Genomic DNA, 23,902 nt, shown 5'->3' with positions numbered 1-23,902 from the left:
TGACCACATATAACGCTGTAGGTCTGTCTGTGATAAGCTATGCGGCGCCAGTGTGGGCCGCGAATATAAGTGGAGTGCAATGGAAAAATATGCAAACCTGTAAGTATGCTGCCCTGAGAACTGCGACAGGGTGCCTCCTAATGTCTTTAGTGAACCACCTACATGAGGAAACAAAGATTCTTGCACTACAGCATCACAACGACGTGCTCTCGATCAGAAGGGTTCTCTATGGTCTAGAAAGATAGGTCCAATGTTACAATAGCATTCACACCTGTGGTGGATGAGACGGTAGCATACAAAGTTACTTTCTGTCCCGGCATACTGCTTCGGGACACAACAACTAACACAAACAAGTAAGCCCAGGCTATAGTCAGACGGGGCCGACCATGTGGTACCCTACACTACTACCACTGGGAATTAGCATTCCACAAATCAAAATTCCTTTATGGAACAAATAACCTTATTGTACACGGTGCGCCTTAACTAACATTAAATGAAAGGTGCCTACACCTGGGAAATTTTTGCGGATTTGGAAACCACAATGTTCATAGATGAGGAAAATCAAAAAACAAAAAAATCGACGGATGGATTTCCAAATAAATCGCAGTCAAAGTTCACATTTTTAGGGTTTTTTAAGATTTTCACGTTTTGGCTTAAAAACCGCAAGTACTATCTAAATGGGATTAGAAAAAATATTGTAGCTGTGAAAATTCTCTACAAAATTGGCCTTAATGATATTTTCGGAGGTTTTACCATTTTTGAAAATAGAAGTTCAAGTTGTGCACTGACTGCAGGCGCTTTCAAGCAAAATCTTGAAAACCTAAAAACGTAAAAATTTCTCCAGCGATTTTTTTTGTTTTTTATTTTTCTCATCTCTGAACATTGTAGTTTCAGAATCCGCAAAAACTTCCCAGGTGTAAGTACCTTTCATTTAATGTTAGCTAAGGCACCGTATCACACCAAGCTTAAATAATAATATAATAATTGTTTCACAAACATCCCAGAAGGGACAAGGAAGAATTCTCTCATATCAATGAGTGAGTGTACCCCGATTCATATTCGCTCAATGATATGTGACCCACAGCTTATCTCCAAATCCGAACGGCATGTCCTAAGACACCACTTGTGGAGAAGTTTTACTTGGCTGAAATACTCAGAAAATGTCGCCAACATTACTGAAGGGTATTTTGCCACCATTGAAAATTTGATGTTGCCCGGCTGGGGAATCGTTTTAAAAAATGTGGCAAAGCGACCCATGCTGCAATGTATAAGGCAGTAGGCCCGTTACCTAGCAGACACGTTATTGCAATTTGCATCAGGGGGAAGGTCAGTAGTTATTTTTCTATATGTAGGCTACTTTACCGGTATATGCCGTCCAGGAAATAAAATACAGACCAAAAATATTTTTTTTTTTATTTTTTCTTAAAAACTTAATGGTCCATTTCCCCTGATCGCCATCTCAAATTGTAAGCTTCTTCTTCGTCATATACTCTCTTACCTTATTTAAAATTTCGCGTTGATCGGACTATTATTGCGACCTACAGAGCCGCTACAAAATAGGATAAATATTATGTTTTTGGTCCATTTCACCCGCTAAATAGTTCACGATCATCACCAATACAAATAGGGATCTATTCTGGTCTGAACTCGACCTCCATACAAAATTTCGTGACGATCGGTATATAATTGCGGCCTGGAGTTTGATTACAATTTATAATGGACAGACGGACGGACACACATCTCAAAATCGCTTTATCTCGTCGAAATATGAAGATTGGTATACCACTACATGTTGCTGGGAGGGCGTCTCCTGGCCGAGGCGATGTTTTCTTGGATCAATCCGGTACATTACTTGTTTTTCTTTTTTGTGCCCTTAACCTTTCGTCTACACTTTGATTCGATAAAAATGTGATTCATCAAAATAAGGATTTTAGACCCCTAGTATGTTTGAACGAAATCCGTTTCTGACAATTTGGAATCGATTTAGCCTTGTTTTGTTGACTGGAGCACAACATAACTTTCGAGCGGATCAATTGATTTGGTCCAAAAGTTGGTTTTCGTAATATTTTTTGCCGCTTCCGATAATAATCTGCGGAAGGAAATTAAAGATTCCAACATCGACAAACATCTGGAGACGTAAGACACAAATTGTTTCACTGCCAATAAAATGTTTTCAATGTCAAGAACGAAAACTACATATGGCTTATAATTTTATACGCACGAGATGTATTTCGCACAGGTGGTACAATATGTATATATGTACAAATGATCATTAGTACGAATAATCTTCACAATCTGTCTTCATTATAACATATGGTTCGCATAATGCCTCCCCCAAAACCAAAACGCATGCTTATAATTATGAATGAATTCAATTTTCACAAAATTTGACATACTTTTTATTCCAAAAACAACACATTTGACCAATTAATTTTCCCCTCTACAATTCTCTTACAACAAATATTAAGAGTATACATATTTCGAGCACGTTCTCTTATTGTTGATTAAATTAGATATTGCACCTGATTTCGAGACCTGTGGAGAGTGTTGAAGATAAGATAACACTTTGAAATGCTGTTGATAAGCCAAGTTGGAACTCATTTCTTGGATATACTTCTGGTAACTGGAAAAAAATCTCATTTATTTATTATTTGGTGGTAGGTGGTGAAGTGTTGTCTTGTGGTTTTGTATTCTTTATTAAAAAAAGAAAATTCTGGTCAAGGGAGTTATATATTATAGAGCTATTAATAAAAATTTAAAAACTACCTATAACATATTGAAATACAAAATGTGAGTGTGATATATTGGTATTTAAAAGTTTCCCAAATGACTCGTTAGAATCTTTTTGTTCTTTCCCCCAAACGTAAAACGCAAATAATTGTGAAATCACTTTGAAGTGGCAAAGTCTGGAAGTGTTTACCGATTTTTATTACCGACATTGATAACCGTTATATTTATTAACTTTTGTTGTCTATTTATTTCTTTACCCTGCAAAAAAATACCAACAATAATCTAATCGAATGCAGTGTGTGCGTGTATGTCAGTATCCGTGTGCCTATACGAAACAAAGTCTATGATAAGATCATTCAAGTAATGGCTTATTGATAAGAATTTCCAAACACTTTTAACCGACGGCAGTAAAGTTGAGTCATTATCAAAAAATTGTTTTGTATGTCAAAATTGCTATGTGACGGTCGTTGTTAATATCGTTGATTTTGGTGTATACGTGTGTGTGTGTGTGTTTAAGTGTGACACTATCAATTATAAAACTAAATACTTGGTATTTTCAATAAAGAACAGAAAAATGTGTTAATTTTATAATAATTTTGGTGTTAAATTACCTTGACGCCCTCTCTTCCGTTCTACTTTATCACAGTCTTTACTCATCGTTTGAACAAAGTTCTTCTTGGTGTATTTTGGAGTAGCACAACACCAATAGCAGTATGCAACGTCAATGGAATTTAATTGCCATTGTGGCATGTTGCCTTCTAATGTGCAACCTGAATGTGTTGCATGTTAACGCCGATGGCACAACACAAAAAGCTGTACCATTGGCCAGTGCCAATTCAACATCAACAACAACCAAACCTGCAACAACAAAAGCACCAGTAACAACACAAAAGGTGAGTCCAACAAGTAAAAAGCAAGTAAAAAATTCACTTTTTCTCCATTGGAAAAGCTGAAATTACCAAAAATGTAATAATTTCGGAAATCAATTCTTATTCTTATGGGGCTACACTCTTAGATGGTCTGTCGGAAATTATAACGTATCTGACATACATTTCTGACATACGTCAGAAACGTCGTAAACATAGCCAAAAATCAAGGTTTTTGACCGAATAACCAAGCTAATTTTATAACCTTAAAATCGATGTTGTTCGTAAACATAAAATTTATTTTTTTTTATTTCTTTTGAGATCCTATTTTATTAAAACAAGTAAGAAAGTATCAGTCAGCTGTGCTGACAGAGACATATCCTCAGCCACTGGCCAAAAAAAAAAACAATAATTATGCCGTATATAAAATATATTGATTTTGTGGGGCAATATCAAATCCTTGACATATACCAAACATTTTCAGGAACCAAACTTCTTCATAAAGGACTCGATACTTTGATTTTGATTCGAAACGTATCGGACGTGCTCTTCTTGTCAAGAAAAAAAAAATAAATAATTTTTCTAAAAAATACACATTTTGGTTAAAATTTGGATTTTTCTTTAATTCGAAATAATCCTTCATTTGTATTTGCGGGCTGCTTGGAGAATTGATCTAAAGCTTTGAAGCGAATGTCTGCTTCATCTCAAGATCCCTTAAAACAGAAAAAGCCACCGGATAAGCCCTTGGGGGACTGGCTTAATGAAGCAATGTTCCAAGAAGAGGAAGTCTCCGGTCAAGACCAAAATGTAAATGAAGTCGCTAACTGTAATGCAGATATGAATGACTCCATGGATTTTCAAGTGGTTACGTCAAAACGAAGAAATATTGAAAAGAAAATTTCAAGTCAATGTGACGGTAATGCTGGAGCCTCAGGTTCTTCTAAAAGTTTGCAAGGGCCAAAAAAGGTAACAAGCTCTCAAAAAACTCTGCAAGATAAAAATGCTAAAGTAAGTGGAAACAATGCTACTTCGGTGGTTCCAAACAGTAATAAGCGATCGTTTGATGGCGCATTCCAGTCAAGTACATCTAATAATTATACAGATAATTCAACTATCAGATCAGATCAGAATAGATTTTCTATATTAGGCGACATTGATATCGAGACAGAAACCTTAAACTTTGTAAGACCGGCTGTAACCGAAGAGCCGTCAGTCAGGCATGAAAAAAGGAAAATTGCTTCCAAAGATACTTCATTTTGTCCACCAATTTTTCTATTTAATATTAAAGATATGGGTTCATTGATTGGTCAACTGAAAGCGAAGAATGTGGTGTTTAAAGTTGTTAACGTGTCTAAGTACAAAAGCAAGCTGTATTTACAGGACTCTGGTGTTCATTCGGAAATGATGTCTCTCCTTAGAGAAAAGAAGATTGATTCATATTCATTCACCCCTAAAAATTTAAGGAAACAGTCTCTCGTGCTTAGAGGACTGCATGCTAATATGGATTTGGATTATTTAAAATCTGAGATAAATAGCATTGTTCCGAATGCTGCTGAGTCTGTTTCTAAATTTGAAACGGTTTACACAAAGAAAGATGGGATTGATACCAGTCTGTACTTGGTTACTCTAAGTGTAGGAAGCATTGTTAAAGAGGTTCGCAGTATTGATTTTCTAGACTTCCAGCCGGTTACATGGGAAAGTCCAAATAAAAAGCAGAAGGAAGTACAATGTTAGCGCTGCCAGAAGTGGGGTCACATGTCAAATAATTGCAATCGCTCATATGTTTGTCTAAAATGCGGTAAAGAACATCAGCCTAAAGATTGTCAGCTTTTGTCCGATAGTATTCCATTTTGTGCTAACTGTAATGAAAGTGGGCATACTTCCAACTGGAGAGGTTGCCCAGCCTTTAAAAAATATATAGAAATTAAAGAACTGAAAAAGGAATCCATTAGAAATATTAAAAAAGCAGCATCTGCCAATGTTGCTGCGGCCTCACGTTCTGATTCCATCCGTCATGGCTCCTCGTTTGCAGATGTTTTGAGACCACATCCTACTTTGGGTAATACACCCGAAAAACCCCCTTTAATTCAGGCAATCGCTAGAGAAACAGTTGAGAGCAAAGTTGAACGTTTCGTTAGGAACTTCAGAAGTTTGTCAAGGAACAGGCTAAACATGAATGTCTTAGTCTGTTGAAAGAAGTTGTCCATCATTATGGTCCATAGATTGTTTAATCTTCTCACTTTTAATGTAAGATCATTAGTTGATATTAGTCGACGTATTGATCTTTTAAATACAATTAATTTTGGTAATATTGATATCGCTTTTATTCAAGAAACCAGGCTTAGAATCGGTCAGAGAGTGTCATTTCAAAATTATTCCCTAGTATGTGATGATAGCGAACTTGGTGTGGCAATTATTTTAAAATCGTCATATAATTTTACGAAATTGAACATTGCAGGAGTAGACTTTCCAAATGTTTTCATTCAAATTAACGTTTTGGTGGATGGCGTGGTTAAGAAATTCCTATTTGGCTCAATCTACATTCCATGTAACTTCAACACTCAAAAGCTGTGTTCTAGTCTAGAAAAAATTGAACAGTTTTCTAGAAATTTCGGTGGTTCTTTTATCGGTGGAGATTTAAACTTTAAGCATTCAACATGGGGGGATGTTTCCAGTAACTCAAATGGGACAAATCTTTACAGTTGGTTGCAAATAAATTCGCTGTCGTTTACTCGCATCTGCAACACATTCCCTTCATACGCAAATGGTTCATCTTTTCTTCATCATTTTCTTGTATCATGCAACATGTAAGACCATTCTCCACCTAATTATCAAGTTTCGAGTCTATCCTCTTTTTCGGATCACTTTCCCATTAAGTTGTCAGTCTATAATCCCAATTTTAGTATCATTTTGAATAGACAGAGCTCATTTATATCGTTTGAAAATACGAATTGGAATAACTTCCGGAACGATATCAGTTGCGACCTTCAAAATTTTTACCCTCCAGATTCCCGTAATCTGACCAATACTGAAATTGACTACTATGTAGACGAATTTACCACTTCAGTAAATTTTGTTTCTAGTGTTCACTCTGAACAACGTGAGCCTTCAAATAGGAAGTACACTTTATCCGATGACGTTAAGAGGCTATTTAGAATTAAATACGGATGGCAAAAAGAACTCAAACGGTTATATAGAGCAAATTCTGACAGATCAAGACCTGAGTATGCTCTTTTATCAAATCAAATTCAGCTGCTTAAGACTTTAATTAAGGAACGGGTTGCAGTGGAGCAAGCTCAGGAATTTAATAATAGAATGCAGAATATTCGTCCAGGACCTCGCGCATATAAACAAATTTTCAATGCTATAGGAAAAACAAGAGCTTCGACTTGTAAAGTATTGTCCAAAATTATTCCAGTTCCCAAAAAGGCAAATGAGTCTAATGTAAATAATTTGCGTCCAATTTCCTTATTGTCAAACCTAGGGAAGCTATTTGAGAAGGTAATTAGATCTAAAATGGACATTGGTGTATCTCCGGGGTACATACCACATCAACAATTCGGTTTTAAATCAGGCCATTCCACGGAGCATGCACTCCTTAAATTTCAGGATGATGTTTTGTGTAACCTGAGGGATCAAAAGTGTACTGTAGCGGTGGCACTAGATGTAGAAAAAGCTTTCGACAAAGCTAATCACAAAGGTATCCTTCAAAAAATGATTAACATTGGATTTAATCCTCACGTGATAAAACTTTGTGAAAGTTTTTTTAATAATAGGAAATTTTTTGTTTGCCTTGATGGATCAGAGTCTAGTTTCGCTGAAGTGAATTGCGGTGTTCCGCAAGGCTCAATTTTAGCACCGCATTTTTACAACATATATATGAGCGACTTTCCGCATCGTTTCCAGGATTGTCAGGGGATTTTGTATGCAGATGATGCGTTGTTGTACACCCACGCAGAATCTCCTGATAATGCTTTATTAGCTCTTTCCCAGTACCTTGATAGGGTTTGTACGTTTTTGTCTGATTGGGGGATTAAAATTAATGTTTCAAAATGTCAAGCAATATGCCTAAGAAATGCATCGGGTAAATGTAAATACTATGTGTGCCCCAAAGTAAAAATTTAAAATTGTGTCTTAATGGCCAAGAAATTCCTTTCGGCGAAAATTTTAAATATCTGGGTGTAAACTTTTCTAAATTAATGAAATTTAATGTGCATGCTCGCCTTATTCTCAAGAGAGCCAATGGAGTAAAAGCAGCCTTTTCTTCATTGTTTAATAATAAGTTTCTCCCGGTAGAAACAAAACTTTTGATATATAAAGTTAGTATTCGTCCAATTTTATTTTATGCGTTTTCAATTTGGTTCGGTATATCCCCTACGGTTATGAATGAATTTTCTATCTTTGAAAGAAAAATTATACCTATGTGTGTAAACCGAAATTTCGAGTCAGTTAATAGACGATACAGCAATTGTTTTATCTATGAAAAAGCAAATGTTGTACCCCTTCCTATGTATGCAATGAATAGGATAGCAACTTTTATTTCCCGTTTATCGCTTTCACCAAATCCGCTCATCGCAGATATCTTGGCTAATCAGACAGCTTTCAATTGGTCTAACACGTACTATATTTCACCTCTTGGACTTACTGAGGCGGATTTGGAAGCAAATTCTCCTTCTGGCTTACCAAATTTTTATTTAAAGGCATTAGCAGGCACCCATAGGGGTTAATAGCTAGTTTTATGTTAATACACTCTTTGTATTCTCTTAGATTTAAGGATTAGTTTTAAGATTTAGTTTGTAAGTCATAGTTTTTAAGTCTAATTTTTGGGGAAGAACTCTCCTTGCTCTGTTAACTAAGTTTGGAAAAAAGTTTTAAAGTTATCTTCCACTATAGCTATTTGAGTATGTACGGGCAGGGTTTTGGAGCTTGGACCATTATCTTAGGAAGTATTGAGTTATTCCGGAAAAAGATTGTACCGTTTTAAATGAGGCCGCTAGAACAACCTACTGAAAAAATAATCAAGACGATGCGAGAGGAGCTCTTAAACTTCATTTTTTTTTTTGATTTTTTGTCTGAGGTACCCGAAGGAGTGGACCATAGCCCATATTCCAATCTGATACATGACTGGATGAAATAATATGATGTGCAAAGTCTGCATCAATCAGAAACTCCCTGCAAGAATTATCTTGTGAATTTGCCATTTTGGGTGGTGCCGTCAGGGTTTCTTCAAAACGATCCGAGAGGAGCTCTTAAACTTCACTTTATCCGAATTTTGTGTGGGAGGTACCCGAAGGAGTGGACCATATTCGATCCCGATCTATATCTGGAAGGAATAGTACGATGTGCAAAGTTTGGACCAAATCGGTTGCTCCCTTCGAGAGTTATCGTTCACACCATTTTACAGACAAATTTTGAACTTTTGTGGGGGAGGTACCCGAAGGAGTGGACCTATATGACCCATCTTCGAACTTAAAATAAGTTTGGACAAAATATTACGATACCAAAAATTTGGTTCGAATCGGTTGATCCGTTCGAGAGTTATCGTGCGCACCAGCCAGACGGACAGACAGACCGCCGGACATGGCTAAATCGACACCAAATTGTCTGAAACGAATTTCGTCCAAACATACTTGGGGTCTAAAACCGTTATTTCGATGAGGCACATTTTTGATAGTATCAAAGTTTATTCTAGCCTAAAGGCTGAGGGTGTAACAAGCAAAGATTTTGCTCTAAAATATATACATTTTATATATTTATGGAGGGTATAATTAAATTTTTCATTTCGTTTGTAACACATCGAAATATTCATCGGAGACCCTATAAAGTGATCAGGGTAAGATTCTGAGTCGATCTATACATGTCCGTCTGTTGAAATCAATATACAGCTCGCAATTTTTCAGATAGAGCTTTGTAATTTGGTATGGAAGTTTCTATTACTCCTAGGATGTTTGGTATTGCAAATGGGCTATATCGGTCCACGTTTTGATATAGCCTCCATAGAACGGTACCACCCGATTTTCGGTAAGAAATTTGGTATTTCGTCGGCGGTATAAAACTTTCCCCCAGAAAATTGTCGGTATTGGTCCACGCCTTTATATAGCCCCCATAGAACGGTACATCCCGATTTTCGGAATTTTCAAGGTTGTGGCCCCAATATTCCTCAGAAATGGCTGAAATATGGTATTTAGTCTTCCATGGGGTTATCAAATATTCCAGAAGAGAATTATCAGTATAGGTCCGCGGGTACCTATATCCCCCATAGAAGTGTACCTCTTGATTTTCGGTATTTTGAAGTTTTTGCCGAAATATCGAAATATCTTTGAGTCTAAAAACTAAAGAACTTAACGCCGTTCTTACTATGGGCATTATACATATCGTTCATTTACTCAAAGAGTGACACATTTCAAAAAAGCCAGTTTCGAGAAAAACGCGTTTTAAGTTCGCGATTGAATTTTGACTTCCCAACTTATAAAAAATTACTACACAAAAACTGAAATAACTACTTGGACCATATTTTTAAAACAGCTAGCCAGATATCAGTGCTAAATTTCTGTGCAAGATCAAGCATGATTTGAGTTATTTTAGTGCTTCATAAACTCAAAAAACTGTTGTGTTGAATTATGCGAAGCTCGTAGTAAATGAGCTGTAACTCGTTGAGTTTAAGAGATACCTGCATGAAAATTTGACACAAGATAAAGTAGAAGGCGTAGAAAAAATAGAAATTGCTAACTCAGAAAACGTATTTTTGAGTAGCTCGAAAACGAAATGACCAATCTTCATATATTTTAACCTAAAAATCTTGCCTTTAAGCGAAACTGAATTTAAATAAGTCTACTTTAAAGTTAACATAAGTCGATATGCACGATAACATACCAAAGATATATTACATACATACATACGCCGTCATTACTGGATACCTAAGGTGTTATTTGCCTCATTTTGCAATGGACAACCGGACCTGCTTGGCTATACACTATTAAGAAAACAATATTAAAAGGCTTTAAGAAATAGGTTTCCCTGAATTTTACCAAATCGACCAGTGAAAAAAGAGCAATATTTCGAATTAATACATTATCTTTGAGCAAAAGGTAGCACAAAACCTTCAATACCCAGTACATCATTGTAATTGGCATCATTTCAAATTGTGGGAATTTCTCTATCATGGTTTGAACAATTCTCAATCATAATTAAAAAAATGTCTTGCTGAAAGACAAGATTTTTATATATTTAACAATTGGGAAAAGGCTATAGTCGGTACGGGCCCGACTATGTGATACCCTACACCACTACCTCTGTGCATAATCTTTTCACTCGAAAACATTTCTTTTAGGGAGATACGAAAGTTTTCACCTATACGGCTTTTATACCAAATGACTTAAGGCGAACTGAACCAAAATAATTAATATTTAATTTTATATTTGACTACTATCGACATCACCAACATCAACAGGCTTCTATCTCTGTGAGAAAATTTCGTGATGATCCGATCAAAATTCCGACCTGTAGTGTGATATAAGAAAAAGTGCAAAAAAGGGATGCATTGCCGACTATTGCGATATCTCTATTATTTGACCACCTATGCCAACCTACTTTGCATAATTTTAAAGATTCGATTTTCTACTTTCTTAGTCAGGCTTTGCTTTTAGAAGGTCCCCAACCAAAGGTGTGATATCCGTCATTATTCTTAAAATCGCTAAAATGAAAAGTTGGGTTCTATTAACGACTAATGCGATATCTTCGTTGTTTGACCACCTTCGACAACCTACGTTACATCGTTATAAAGGTGAAAGTGTAAAATCTTCATTGCCAGGTTTAGATTTTTGTATATCCCTTATAGACTCTGAGATATTTGCATTGGAATAAAATGTTGTATTTTTCTCCAAATAAATTTTTTGCTCATTACGACCCCTAAATATTATCCGACCATGAAAAACAAAATCAATAGGCTTCTTCTCCTATGAGACCCCCACTAACCCTCGAAATTTCATGACGATCCGATCAAAATTGCGACCTGTAGCGTGATTTCCAAAAAATGGAAAAAATGGGATGTATTACCGACTATTGCGATATCTCCGTTAGTAGGTCACCGACGCCGACCTAGTTCGCATCATTGTAAAGATGGGATCTACTGCTTTCATAGTCAGGCTTTGCATTTTGAAAGTCCCCAACTAAAGCTGTGATATTCGTCATTATAATTAAAATCGCAAAAATGAAAATTTGGGTTTTATTTGTTACTATTGTGATATCTTCGTTGTTTGATCACCTACGAGAACCTACTTTACATCATTAGAAAGGTGATATTTTCTACTTTCATTGTCAGTTTTTGCTTTTGGTATACCCCATATAGAAGCTGAGACATTGGCTTTGGAAAATAACGTTGTATTTTTATGCAAATAAGTTTTGTTGCCCATTACGACCCTTAAATATTATGCGACCATCACCAAAATCAATAGGTTCCTTCATCTGTGAGACCCCCATTAACCCTCAAATTTTCGTGACGATCCGATCAAAATTGCGACCTGTAGCGTGATTTCCAAAAAATATAAAAATGGGATGTATTACCGACTATTGCGATATCTCCGTTATTTGGTTACCTACGCCGACCTAGTTTGCATCATTGTAAATATGGGATCTTCTACTTTCATAGTCAGGCTTTGTTTTTGGAAAGTTTCCAACCAAAGCTGTGATATTTGTCATTATAATTAAAATCGCAGAAATGAAAATTTGGGTTTTATTTGCTGCTATTGTGATATCTTCGTTGTTTGATCACCTACGAGAACCTACTTTACATCATTAGAAAGGTGATATTTTCTACTTTCATTGTCAGGTTTTGCTTTTAGTATACCCCATATAGAAGCTGAGATATTCGCTTTGGAAAATAACGTTGTCTTTTTATCCACATAAGTTTTTTGCGCATTCCGACCCCTAAATATTATCCGAACATCACCAAAATCAATAGGCTTCTTCCCCTCCGGGACCCTCATCAACATCCAAAATTTTGTGACGATCCGATCAAAATTGCGGCCTGTAGCGTGATTACAAGGTTTAGATGGACAGACGGACAGACGGACGGACGGACGGACTGACGGACGGACACACATAGCCAGATCGACTCAGCTCGTCGAGACATTCATTTTGATATATATAAGTATGGGTCTACGACCATTATTTCGATGCGTTACAAACTTTTTGGCCAAAACCAACTTATAATACCCTCCCCACATAGTGGTGTAGGGTATAAAAGGTATAGTCCGCGAGGTTAAACCACTTTTTTGTTTTCTTTTTGATTTTCTGTCTGACAGAAAAACAAAATTTTCATTTCAAAATAAATTTTTAAATACCCAAATAAACACCCGAAAAAGGTATTTATCGGGAATTTACCAGGTATTTACCCAAGTTTTGGGTAAATACCGGGTAGAATCCCATCTATACCCCCCACCATATTATGGAGGGTATAATTAAATTTGTTATTCCGTTTGTAACAAATATTCATCGGAGACCCTATAAAGTATATATATTCTTGATCAGGTAAAATTCTAAGCCGATATAACCATGTCCGTCGTCTGTTGAAATCAAAACACAACTCGCAATTTTTAAGATAGAGCTTTGTAATTTGTTATGGAAGTTTCTATTACTCCTAGGGTGTTAGGTATTGCAAATGGGCTATATCGGTCCACGTTTTGATATAGCCCCCATAGAACGGTATCACCCGATTTTCGGTATTTTGGAGGTTTTAGCCTCATTATCACACCGAAATGGCTGAAATTTTGTACTTAGTCTTCGTCAGGGGTATACAACTTTCCCCCAGAATTTTTTCGGCATTGGTCCACGCCTTCATATAGCCCCCATAGAACGGTACCACCCGATTTCCGGTATTTTGAAAGTTGTGGTCACAATAATCCACCGAAATGGCTGAAAGTTGGTATTTAGTCTTCGTTAGTGATGTAAAACTTTCCCCCACGTCTTAGTATAGCCCCCATAGAACGGTACCTTCCTATTTCCGGTATTTCAAAGGTTGTGCCCTCAATATTCCACCGAAATGACTGAAATTTTGTATTTAGTCTTCCATGGGGTTATCAAATATTCCAGAAGAGAATTATCAATATAAGTCCGCGGGTACCTATGTATATTCCCCATAGAAATGTACCTCTTGATTTTCGGTATTTTGAAGTTTTTAATCGGAAATTTGGTACTTAGTCTTCTTTGAGTCTAAAAACTTTCCGCCAGAAATTTGTAGGTTTAGATCGACGTTTTGATATAGTCCCAAGGAACGGTATCTCCCGAATTTCGGTATTTTGAAGTTTAGCCACATTGTTTTACCGGACTTACTAAAATTTGGTATTAAGTCTTCTTCATAAAAGAAAGGAAACTAATTGTTCCATTTTACTTCAATACATCTCGTGGTGGAGGGTATAACAAGTTCCGACGAACTTAACGCCGTTCTTACTTGTTTTTTATATTATATGGTCATTATACATACATATATTTGTTTATTACTTCACCCGCAAATTCTTTGACTCATACGTAAAGTAGTGGTAGTGTTCGGAATATATTGTAGATGGCGTGCTAAGCGCGTAATCCAATTTATTGATCAATTATTTCAGTTTTTAAAAATTAAAATATCAGTACAAATATGCTTTTATTTTCAAAACAAAGGTACGGAAGCTCTTCAGTAACAAGGACAATCCCTCAGGTTATTTTTTTCTTGATATTTCTCATCTATGAGCATTCAGTTTCAGAATTTGCAAAAACTTCCCAGGTGTAAGCACCTTCCATTTAAATTTGGTTAAGGCACACCGTGAAAAGTCTATTTTAAAGTTAACATAAGTCGATATGCACGATAACATACCAAAGATATATCACATACATACATATGCCGTCATTACTGGATACCTAAGGTGTTATTTGCCTCATTTTGCAATGGACAATCGGACCTGTTTGGCTATACGCTATTAAGAAAACAATATTAAAAGACTTTTGGAAATAGCGTTCGCTGATGAAAATGTCTTGCTTAAAGACACGATTTTATGTATTTAATAAGCTCACTAAATTATATGAAGATCGGTCAATTCGTTTGGTATCGACTTCAATCATGTCATTTCGATAAAAACGCTTTTTTAGTTACGCCTCTACACACAAAACACAACAGATTCTTAATTTTGAACGATCATATCTCAGCCAATTTTGCTCCGATCGACTCGAGATTTTTGCCGCATACTTTACACTACCTGTACTTCAAAATAAGGTAATATTTATTTATTTATTTATTTATTTATTTTTTTTTTTTTTGTTGACTTTTTGAAAGTGATAAGTAGAGGTGACCCCTTAACCCTTTTTGCAATAACTCTGATATTTGAGCATCAGACCAATACATTTTGTGTGAGTAAAAATGAACACTAACCAACTTGAATATTCGTCATTATAATTCAAACTTTTTATACCCTCCACCACCACTATATTGAAGTAAATGTGAAAAATTAGTAACTAGCTCTTTCCCTACGTTAAGTATAATTCCTTGGAGGAGAATAATATCATAACTCATGATAATCACTTTATACTGATAATTTCCTGTGTGGAAGTTTTCTACCCATTGAGATTCTAAAATACCAAATTACATACACTTCAGAAGGAAAAAGTAGCAACACCCTTTAAAAAAGATCATCGTTGTTGTTTTTATCCTCTAACTACACACAACAGCTTCGTTCCAATACTTGTCGTGCCAATACCCTCAAAAATGAGTTCCACATACACATTTTTCCAGAATGTACGGGAACAGAAAAATTACAAAAACGCCAAAAATGGAACAAACGTCAAAGTCGACGTGTGAACCAATCAGAAGGCGGCAAACATGTTGCACATTTTTGCTCGCCCAAATTTGTCTTGTAAAAAGTTTCTAAAGACAAAGCAATTCAGCGCCATTTTCGTTCAAAGAGAAGTGAACATTTTGCAACTCTTTTGGTGTACGGGAACGCATTTTGGGGAAAATGTGCTAAATGTGTAAAAACTTTTTAGTTCTGGAAAGAAGCTAACAAGACCTACAGAAGGTCGGCCATTCAGAGTTCTGTTAACAACTTTTGACAACAAAGTCCCAAGTAAACTCGCCTAATGTAAATTGGGACTACCATAATATATTTTTCGTTATTGTAATCTGAATTTCTTTGCATTTTAAATCACAATAATGTTTTTGACAACCAAGCTTCCCAGCAGAGGCGACGGGATTAGGAAATGAGGGAGATGAACTTCGTCGAGCCAACCCAAGTGACCTCAGAGTCAGGGAGCTAGGCAACGGTTAAGTCACTCTCGAACCCCGAAAGGAAGGAAGATAGGGCCTCAGTCACGTTTGGAGATGTAACGTTAACTGATGTTACGTTGAAGAGGTGCGCAAGTTATTTCAATCGACATTTGTCGAATACACCATAAGCGAAAGCAGGAACACAACGTCACATTAAATCTACTCCTGCCGAAGATGAACCGCCACAGTTTACAAAGGTTTATGTTGCGAATGCCATCAGGAACGCTAAATAATCCAAAGCGTTGGGCACTGATGAAATCTCCATTGCATCTCCCGAAGTCTATAAAATGGGCAGGATGGTCCCGCTACTGAAGCCAGGGAAGGATGTCAGCAAAAGTGAATCGTACAGGCCGATTTCCCTTTTGTCGCCCATAGCAACGACTCTTAAGGCCTTAAGGTCAGTGTACATAAGCTGCATCGCCTAGTTGCTTTCCTGCTTCATTTCTGACATAACATAAAATTAAAGAATAAAGAAGGCCGAGCCAATCTCGAACTAGGTTGCCCTTTTCTTCTTCTTTATTCTTTTATTTTTGTTATGTCAGAAATTAAGCAGGAAGCAAGGCAACCATGCAAGGCTGCTTATGTACCCAGGCCTTTAGTCCTCCCCAGCGTCAGAAATATCTATCTAGTTGCCGATCATCAGCATAGATTCCGTAAGCAGCACAGAACGACAACAGCGCTGCACACCATTTCCACATATATTTGTCGAGGACTCAACCAGGTAGGACGTGTGATAGCCTTTGATACTGTCAGGCACTCAACGCTGTTTGAGGACATTGAGCAGACAACCCTCCTGTCAAGTCTGAAACGTTGGATAATCAATTATATGTCTGGACGCCAGTCGTACGTGGAATTCAGGAACAAGAAATCCAAATCCCGTAGAGTGAAACAGGGAGTTCCCATTGTTGGGTGATATCTCCGGAACTGTTAAACCTCTACCTCTCGTGTATTCCGCTCCCTCCAGACGGCGTTGAGATCGTAACGTATGCGGATGATTGCACGATCCTGGTGTCAGGTACCTACACTTTTTCCACGCGAGGAATATGCAGATATCTGCCACTAAATCTACGGTCACTCTGTTCACCATATGGGTGGCGCAGTATACGTTCACGTTGTCCGCCCATGCCGCAGCTATCTGTGACAAACTGAAATGCAGAAACAAGGTCCCCAAGTCCCTAAACGGCAGCACTTGGGGTGCAGATAAAGAAACATTGTTGACCACATATAACGCGATAGGTCGGTCTGTGGTAAGCTATGCGGCGCCAGATGGCCCCCGAATTTAGTCGATATGCATTGGAAAGAGATTCAAACTTGTCAGAATGCCACCATGAGGAGGCAAAGATACTTCCAGTACAGCAACACAATGTGATGCTTTCGTTGCAGTACTTGCTCGGGTGTTACCGTGAGAGCCATCCCAATCACCATCTGCTGGCTAGGCCCGACACACTCAAGCATATCAGGAACTATATTCGTGCTTTAGAGAGGGATGTCCAGTAATATAGGATAGAACTCCTAGATCAAGAGGCATATCAGGCAGGTCTGAATAGCATTCACTCGGACGCAGTTGCTAAGGAGTACATCCGCCATCTATCGCGTCCGTTGCCACGACAAACCAGAGTAGTTTTGGCTCAACTATGCTCGGCATATTGCAGTTTGCTAAAATCTTGTTGGGTGGATATTGGTCACAAACCTGCTCATTTAACTCCAGTGGAGTGGTGGTGTTGTTGTTAGATATTAAAACAATTCGCCAAAATTGTTTTTTTTTTCAATCTCTCAGAAGAAACCAGTATTTTTTGCTTTATGAAAGACGTTCTTGAAATGCAGAAATTTGATCTTTGGCAAGACTTTATGAACACTACGAGTATTCCTATAATAAAGTAATTCTTTTTTCTGTGTGATCAAGAATATATACATATACTTTATTGAGTCTCCAACTAATATTTGGATGTGTTACAAACGGAATGACAAATTTAAGTGTACGCTCCATATTATGGTGGATCGTATAAAAATGGGATACATTTGCGACATATCGGGTGTTGCCCACCTACGGCAACACTAAATTTACGTCATTGTAACTTTGAGAATTTTTACTTTCCTTGTCAGGCTTTTCTTTTGGAATACCCCTTGTACCCTAATAGCGAAGATATTTACATAAGGATAAAACGATTACTTTTTCTCCACATAAATTATGTGACCATACCGACCCCTGAATATTATCTGACTAACACCAAAATAGGGACACCACGCGCACCAAAAATTTATTGACGATATGATCAAAATTGCGACCTGTAACGTGATTACAAGGTTTAGATGGACCGACAGAAGGACGGATGGATACATAGCCATTTCGACACAGGTCGTCGAGACATTTATTTTCTTATATAAAGGTGGGTTTACGACCATTATTTCGATGTTTTACAAACTTTTGCGCCTCCCCATATAGTGGTGTAGGGTCTTTTATGGTGTATTGTTCAATTCTCAAATATTTAAGGACATGTCAACACAACAAATCCAATTTTTTGTATCCTCCCACTATATGCTCATAAATATGACTCAATGAATAACCTATTACCACCATTGACGTTCCTTTAACATGTTAAAGCGATTATGACCAATGATTGATTATTGTTTTTATATATGTAAATAGCCAAAAAAGTTAGAGACTACGCGAATGTCCAACTGATATGATTTATTTTACGTTTGACAACACCATCAAAAAAAGTATCTGCTTCAGGAAATTCTCTCACCTGGAACATTGATTGATATATTATCTTATATTGTAGCATTTCTTCCCACCAAATAAAATATGTAAATACCCATAACTATATTTCATAAGGCCTAAAAGTATGCTATGAAATTTGTTTCTTCAATCAAAAATGTATCATTGCCATCTTCCACTATCGAATTAAAGTCTTTATTATATTTATTTCTCTTACACCCTTAAAGTATGCTTTCAATTACACTATGCAACAAAATGGAGCTCAAAGTCTGGGGGGTAGAAAATTCCTTTTGGGGATCAAAGCTCTTGGTTAGTATATACAGAACCCAAAAGGACAGATCCGCCGTGAGTCGAACTTTTGAGATATAGCGTGATGAATATTTTGCTGGAGACCCTATAAGTCCTCAGATATTAGCGTTGTATAACTGTCCGCTGTTGTTTTAGCTTGTTTTTGAGATCACATTTCTTCAGCCAAATCAAATGCGGATTATTTTCGTAGAGCATTTTGACCTTCTATCGCGCTTCCTTCAATGTCCTTTTCGTCCTTTATTTTAGGAGCCGCTATAAAAGTACCACAAGATGACGTTTTTCATCTTCGAAATGTTCTGCAAAAATGTCGCTCAGAAAATTTTAGGTATGGCTCTCATTGACAACTAATCGATTTTGTCGCGTTTTCATAGTCATTGTTTACATTTACCCCTGTTTGCTCAGAAAAAAACTGTGTTTTGTGTTTTTGTATGTTCTGTAACGAATATACAAAAACAAAATGTAGTCTTTTTCTGAACAAAAACAGGGTAAAAACACAAAACGACCACGGAGACGCGACAAAATCGATTTGTTGTCAATGAGAGCCGTACCTAAAATTTTCTGGCCGACATTTTTGCAGAACATTTGGAAGCTGAAAAACGTCATCTTGTGGTACTTTTATAGCGGCTCTTAAAATAAAGAACGAAAAGGACATTGAAGGAAGCGAGATAGAAGGTCAAAATGCTCTACGAATATAATCCTCATTTGATTTGGCTGAAGAAATGTTATCTCAAAAACAAGCTAAAACAACAGCGGACAACGATATAACTCTAATATATGAGGGCTTATAGGGTCTCCAGCAAAATATTAGTCACGCCATATCTCAAAAGTTCGACTCACGCGGATCTGTCCTTCTGGATTCTGTATATACTCACCAAGAGCTTTCATCCCCAAAAGGAATTTTCCACCCCCCAAAATTTCGGTTCACAGTGTTATTGGTTCTATCCATTCCTATCATTTCAGCCCAAGATCAAAATTGCAGACAGTGATTTGTGTAAGAAAAAATGCTCGTGCGATTTGGAATATTTCCAAATCGATTGTAGTGGAAAATCTATGAAAAGCCTATTCACAAAAGATGACTGGAACACTTTGCAAAATGGTGATGTGATTTTCACAACCATTAAACTGAATAACAACAGCATTTCCCACATTCCAATTTTGCCATCATATCCTGTTGAGAATCTATATTTGAGTTTTAATCAAATCAACAACATTACCCTGGGAGCATTTCAAAATCTAACGAAGCTGACAAAACTTGATTTATCTCATAATAATCTGACAAAGAAAGCTCTACAACCTGATGTATTTAAGGGACCTTATGCCACAGATAAATATGAACCTCTAAACTCGTTGATTGAGCTAGATTTAGCTCACAATGAATTGCATTCGTTGCATGGTGATCTCTTTGAACATTTACCGAATTTGGAAATTTTAATTTTGTGTGAAAATGTTTTCCAAGTTATTGACACGTCGACGCTGGTGGCTTTGGCTAGTTTGTCATCGGTTAAGGTGAGTGAAGAAAATTGAATGGGTTTTGAATACATGGAAAGTTTTAAAAAAATCTATATTTTCCTCATTACAGACCCTGGACATGTCTTTTATGGAATTATCCGATTTACCGGAAACCATTTTCCATAGCCCAAATAAATTGGAAACTCTGTTGTTGTCGGGTAACTTATTCCGCGAGGTGCCAGTGGCCTTGAAGTGGGTCAAGAATCTTAAGAAATTGGTATTGGATGAAAATCTGTTCGGTGACTTCGTCAAGGGAAAGTAAGTATATTCAAACCATATGGGGTGGAAGGACTTCATTCGTCTCTCTGAGGCTTAGGTATAAAGGGGTATGTGTTGATTTGAGATAAAAAAGAAACCAGGATAATACCTAGACTATCTTATCAGAAACGTTCTGGGTATCATCTTCATCAACCTTAAGAAAATAGTTTGGAAAATAATTATCCAACTTTTCTTCTCTTTTTGGTATCTTCCGCGGTACATCTAAGCTTAACGTATTTTGTATACTCTCAACCCTTATGGCTACAGACCCCCGAAATGTTTCAATATTTAGGGCCATGGTAAAATTCTTAATCGATCTATGTTCTATGTCCGTCTGTCCGTCTGTGGTATACACTCTAGTATCCACAAACAAATTTTGGGAAGATGCGTCTTTTGTTTACAGGCTGGTAATGTTCGTTGATGGGCTATATCGGAACTAGCTATAATTTGACATTTGAGGTTCTCTCCACCAAAAATCGTCAACATTGATCCATATTTTGGTATAGCCCCCATATAACGGTATTTGGTATTTTGAGGGGTTTAAGTACAATTTTTAACCGAACTAGCTGTAATTTGACATTTGAGGTTATCAATTGTCATGAAACTTCTCCACCAAAAATCGTCAACATAGGTTTATGTTTTGGTGTAGCTCCCATATAACGGTACCTCCCGATTTTTGGTCTTTTGAGGATTTTAGCCACAATTTTTAACAGAACTAGCTGTAATGTAACATTTGAGGTTCCCTGTGGTCACGAAACTTCTTTACTAAAAATCGTCAATATTGGTTAATTTTTTAGTATAGCCCCCATATAACGGTACCTCCCGATTTTCTGTATTTTGAGGATTTTAGGTAACATTTTTAACCGAACTAGCTGTAATTTGACATTTGAGGTTCTCAAAGGTCACGAAACTTCTCCACCAAAAATCGTCCACATGTATGCATGTTTTGGTATAGCCCCCATATAACGGTACCTCCCGATTTTTGGTATTTTGAGGGGTTTAAGTACAATTTTTAACCGAACTAGCTGTAATTTAACATTTGAGATTCTCTGTGGTCACGAAACATCTTTATTAAAAATCGGCAACCTTGATCCATGTTTTGGTATAGCCCCCATATAACGGTACCTCCCGATTTTTGGGATTTTGAGGGTTTTCGGCACAATTTTTAACCAAACTAGCTGTAATTTAACATTTGAGGTTCTCTGTGATCACGAAATTTCTCCACCAAAAATCGGCAACATTGATCCATGTTTTGGTATAGCCCCCATATAACGGTACCTCCCGATTTTTGGTATTTTGAGGATTTTAGCTAACATTTTTAACCGAACTAGTGACCACTGAGATCCTCGTGACCACTGAGAACCTCAATTTGACATTTGAAGTTCTCAGTGGTCACGAAACTTCTTCACTAAAAATCGTCAATATATGTCCATGTTTTGGTATAGTCCCCATATAATGCTACCTCCCGATTTTTGGAATTTTGAGGATTTAAGCTAAAAATTTTAACCGAACTAGCTGTAATTTGACATTTGAAGTTCTCAGTGGTCACGAAACTTCTTCACTAAAAATCGTCAATATATGTCCATGTTTTGGTATAACGGTACGTCCCGATTTTCGGTATTTTGAGGATTTTAGATACAATTTTTAACAGAACTATTGACATTTGAGGTTCTCAGTAGTCACGAAACTTCTCCACCAAAAATCCCGGTGCCTCCCGATTTTGAGCGTTTTAGCTACATTTTTTAAAAGAACTAGCTATAATTTGACATTTGAGGTTTTCTGTGGTCACGAAACTTCTTCACTAAACATCTTCAACATAGGTCCATATTTTATAGCTCCCATATAACGGTACCTCCTGATTTTCGGTATTTTGAGGGTCTTAGCTACATTGTTTGACGGAATTACCCGTTTGAGGTTTCCACCAAAAATTGTAAAGAGAGGTCCACACTTTGATATAGCCCCGTAGGTGGTAGCTTTAACCCGGCATTTGGGGTATCCGTGGTCGACACATTTTTCCACCTAAAATTGAACTTCACGCTGTTCTTACTTGTTATTTGTCACTTGTTACTCATTCTATCTCTTAATACCTTGCGCTCCTACTATAACTTAACGTATAACTTCCATCTTGCTCTTATTTTTAGTTTCACCCAGAATCTTGAGACATTGGAATATTTGAGTATTTCCTTCTTGCCAGACACCACCAAAATTGGACCCGGTGCTTTGAATGTCTTTACAAGTAAGTTTCCCAAACTGCAGCATTTAAAACAAAAGTTAACTGCTTAATTTTCTCTTCTCTCTGCAGATTTGACAACTTTAATTGCCTCCGACAATCCTCATTTGTCATCGATTCATGAATTGGCCTTTACAAAAGACACAGCAAATCCAGAAATTTTTGTCTATCCACCATTGACTCAGGTAAATAAAACAACACCAATACATGGAAAATAAATAACTAACATAACCTCCCCCACAGCTTTACCTTAACAACAACAATTTAAGTGTTGTGGAGCGTAATTGGTTTGTACGTTGGGATAAAATCACCACCATTGATTTGCGTTTTAATCCCTGGTCCTGTGATTGCAACAATCGTTATCTCATCCACACACTTATTAAGCAAATTAACACAACATCCGGCCCCTTGACTCCGGAGATATTGTGTGCCACACCCAGTGCCTGGAAGGGTAAATCATTGATTCAATTATCCACCGACAATAAGGAATTAATTTGTGAAAATACCAACAGTCCTGGTGGGGATGGTGTGATTTTGATTAGCATCTTGGTTGGTGTACTCATTGGCATCCCGGTGACATTGGGCGCCTTGGTATTGTATCGTCGCGGCTGTTTTGGTCTTTTGAATCGTGTTAATCCTCGTGCTCCAGGCTACAATCGTGCCAGCTTTGCTGATGATTTCCATATATAAGACTGGATTGATGGATGCCTAAACATTCCCTAGTCCCATGAAGAAGAATAAAGACAATGACCTTTGTAATGAAAATCGTTTTGAAAGCTGTTAATTTGAAATTCTTTTGTTTTAGACGTTCAAACATACAACAACAAAAAAACTTGTTTACAAAGATCTACCAACTTAAATATTTTATTTGTAATTTAAATTTCTTAAATTTATTACATACATACATATATTATTTTTTACGATATTTACCAAACATGTATACCCATGTGTTTTCGTATCTTAATCGATTTTATCCATAATGTTGGTAA

The 23,902-nt window shown here is 36.9% G+C and overlaps 1 protein-coding gene across 2 annotated transcripts; it reads left to right on the top strand.

Annotated features, from left to right (window-relative positions):
- The first annotated feature begins 2,639 nt into the window (after positions 1 to 2,639).
- Positions 2,640 to 23,847, top strand: LOC141404749 (leucine-rich repeat transmembrane protein FLRT3). Of its 2 annotated transcripts, none has more exons than XM_073988453.1 (7): positions 2,640 to 2,790; positions 3,377 to 3,623; positions 19,877 to 20,422; positions 20,496 to 20,683; positions 22,825 to 22,919; positions 22,986 to 23,098; positions 23,157 to 23,847. In XM_073988453.1, the coding sequence occupies exons 2-7, from the start codon at positions 3,444 to 3,446 to the stop codon at positions 23,601 to 23,603; spliced, it is 1,569 nt and encodes a 522-aa protein (XP_073844554.1). In that variant the 5' UTR covers positions 2,640 to 2,790; positions 3,377 to 3,443; the 3' UTR covers positions 23,604 to 23,847. The 2 variants fall into 2 exon arrangements, with proteins under 2 accessions (XP_073844554.1, XP_073844555.1); XM_073988454.1 differs by lacking the exon at positions 2,640 to 2,790 and adding an exon at positions 3,262 to 3,280.
- Positions 23,848 to 23,902: the final 55 nt, after the last annotated feature.

Source organism: Musca autumnalis, unplaced genomic scaffold (assembly GCF_047663935.1).
Source record: "Musca autumnalis isolate F117 unplaced genomic scaffold, ASM4766393v1 scaffold_5, whole genome shotgun sequence".
In the NCBI taxonomy this organism is placed as follows: Eukaryota; Metazoa; Arthropoda; class Insecta; order Diptera; family Muscidae; genus Musca; species Musca autumnalis.
This window is presented reverse-complemented; position numbering and strand designations above follow the sequence as displayed.

Excerpts from the sequence above, each read along its gene's own strand:
- LOC141404749 (XM_073988453.1), top strand. The coding sequence starts at position 3,444 with ATGCAACGTCAATGGAATTTAATTGCCATTGTGGCATGTTGCCTTCTA. Across the intron at positions 22,920-22,985 it reads TGCTTTGAATGTCTTTACAA|ATTTGACAACTTTAATTGCC; the intron begins GTAAGTTTCCCA and ends TTCTCTCTGCAG. Across the intron at positions 23,099-23,156 it reads TCTATCCACCATTGACTCAG|CTTTACCTTAACAACAACAA; the intron begins GTAAATAAAACA and ends CCTCCCCCACAG.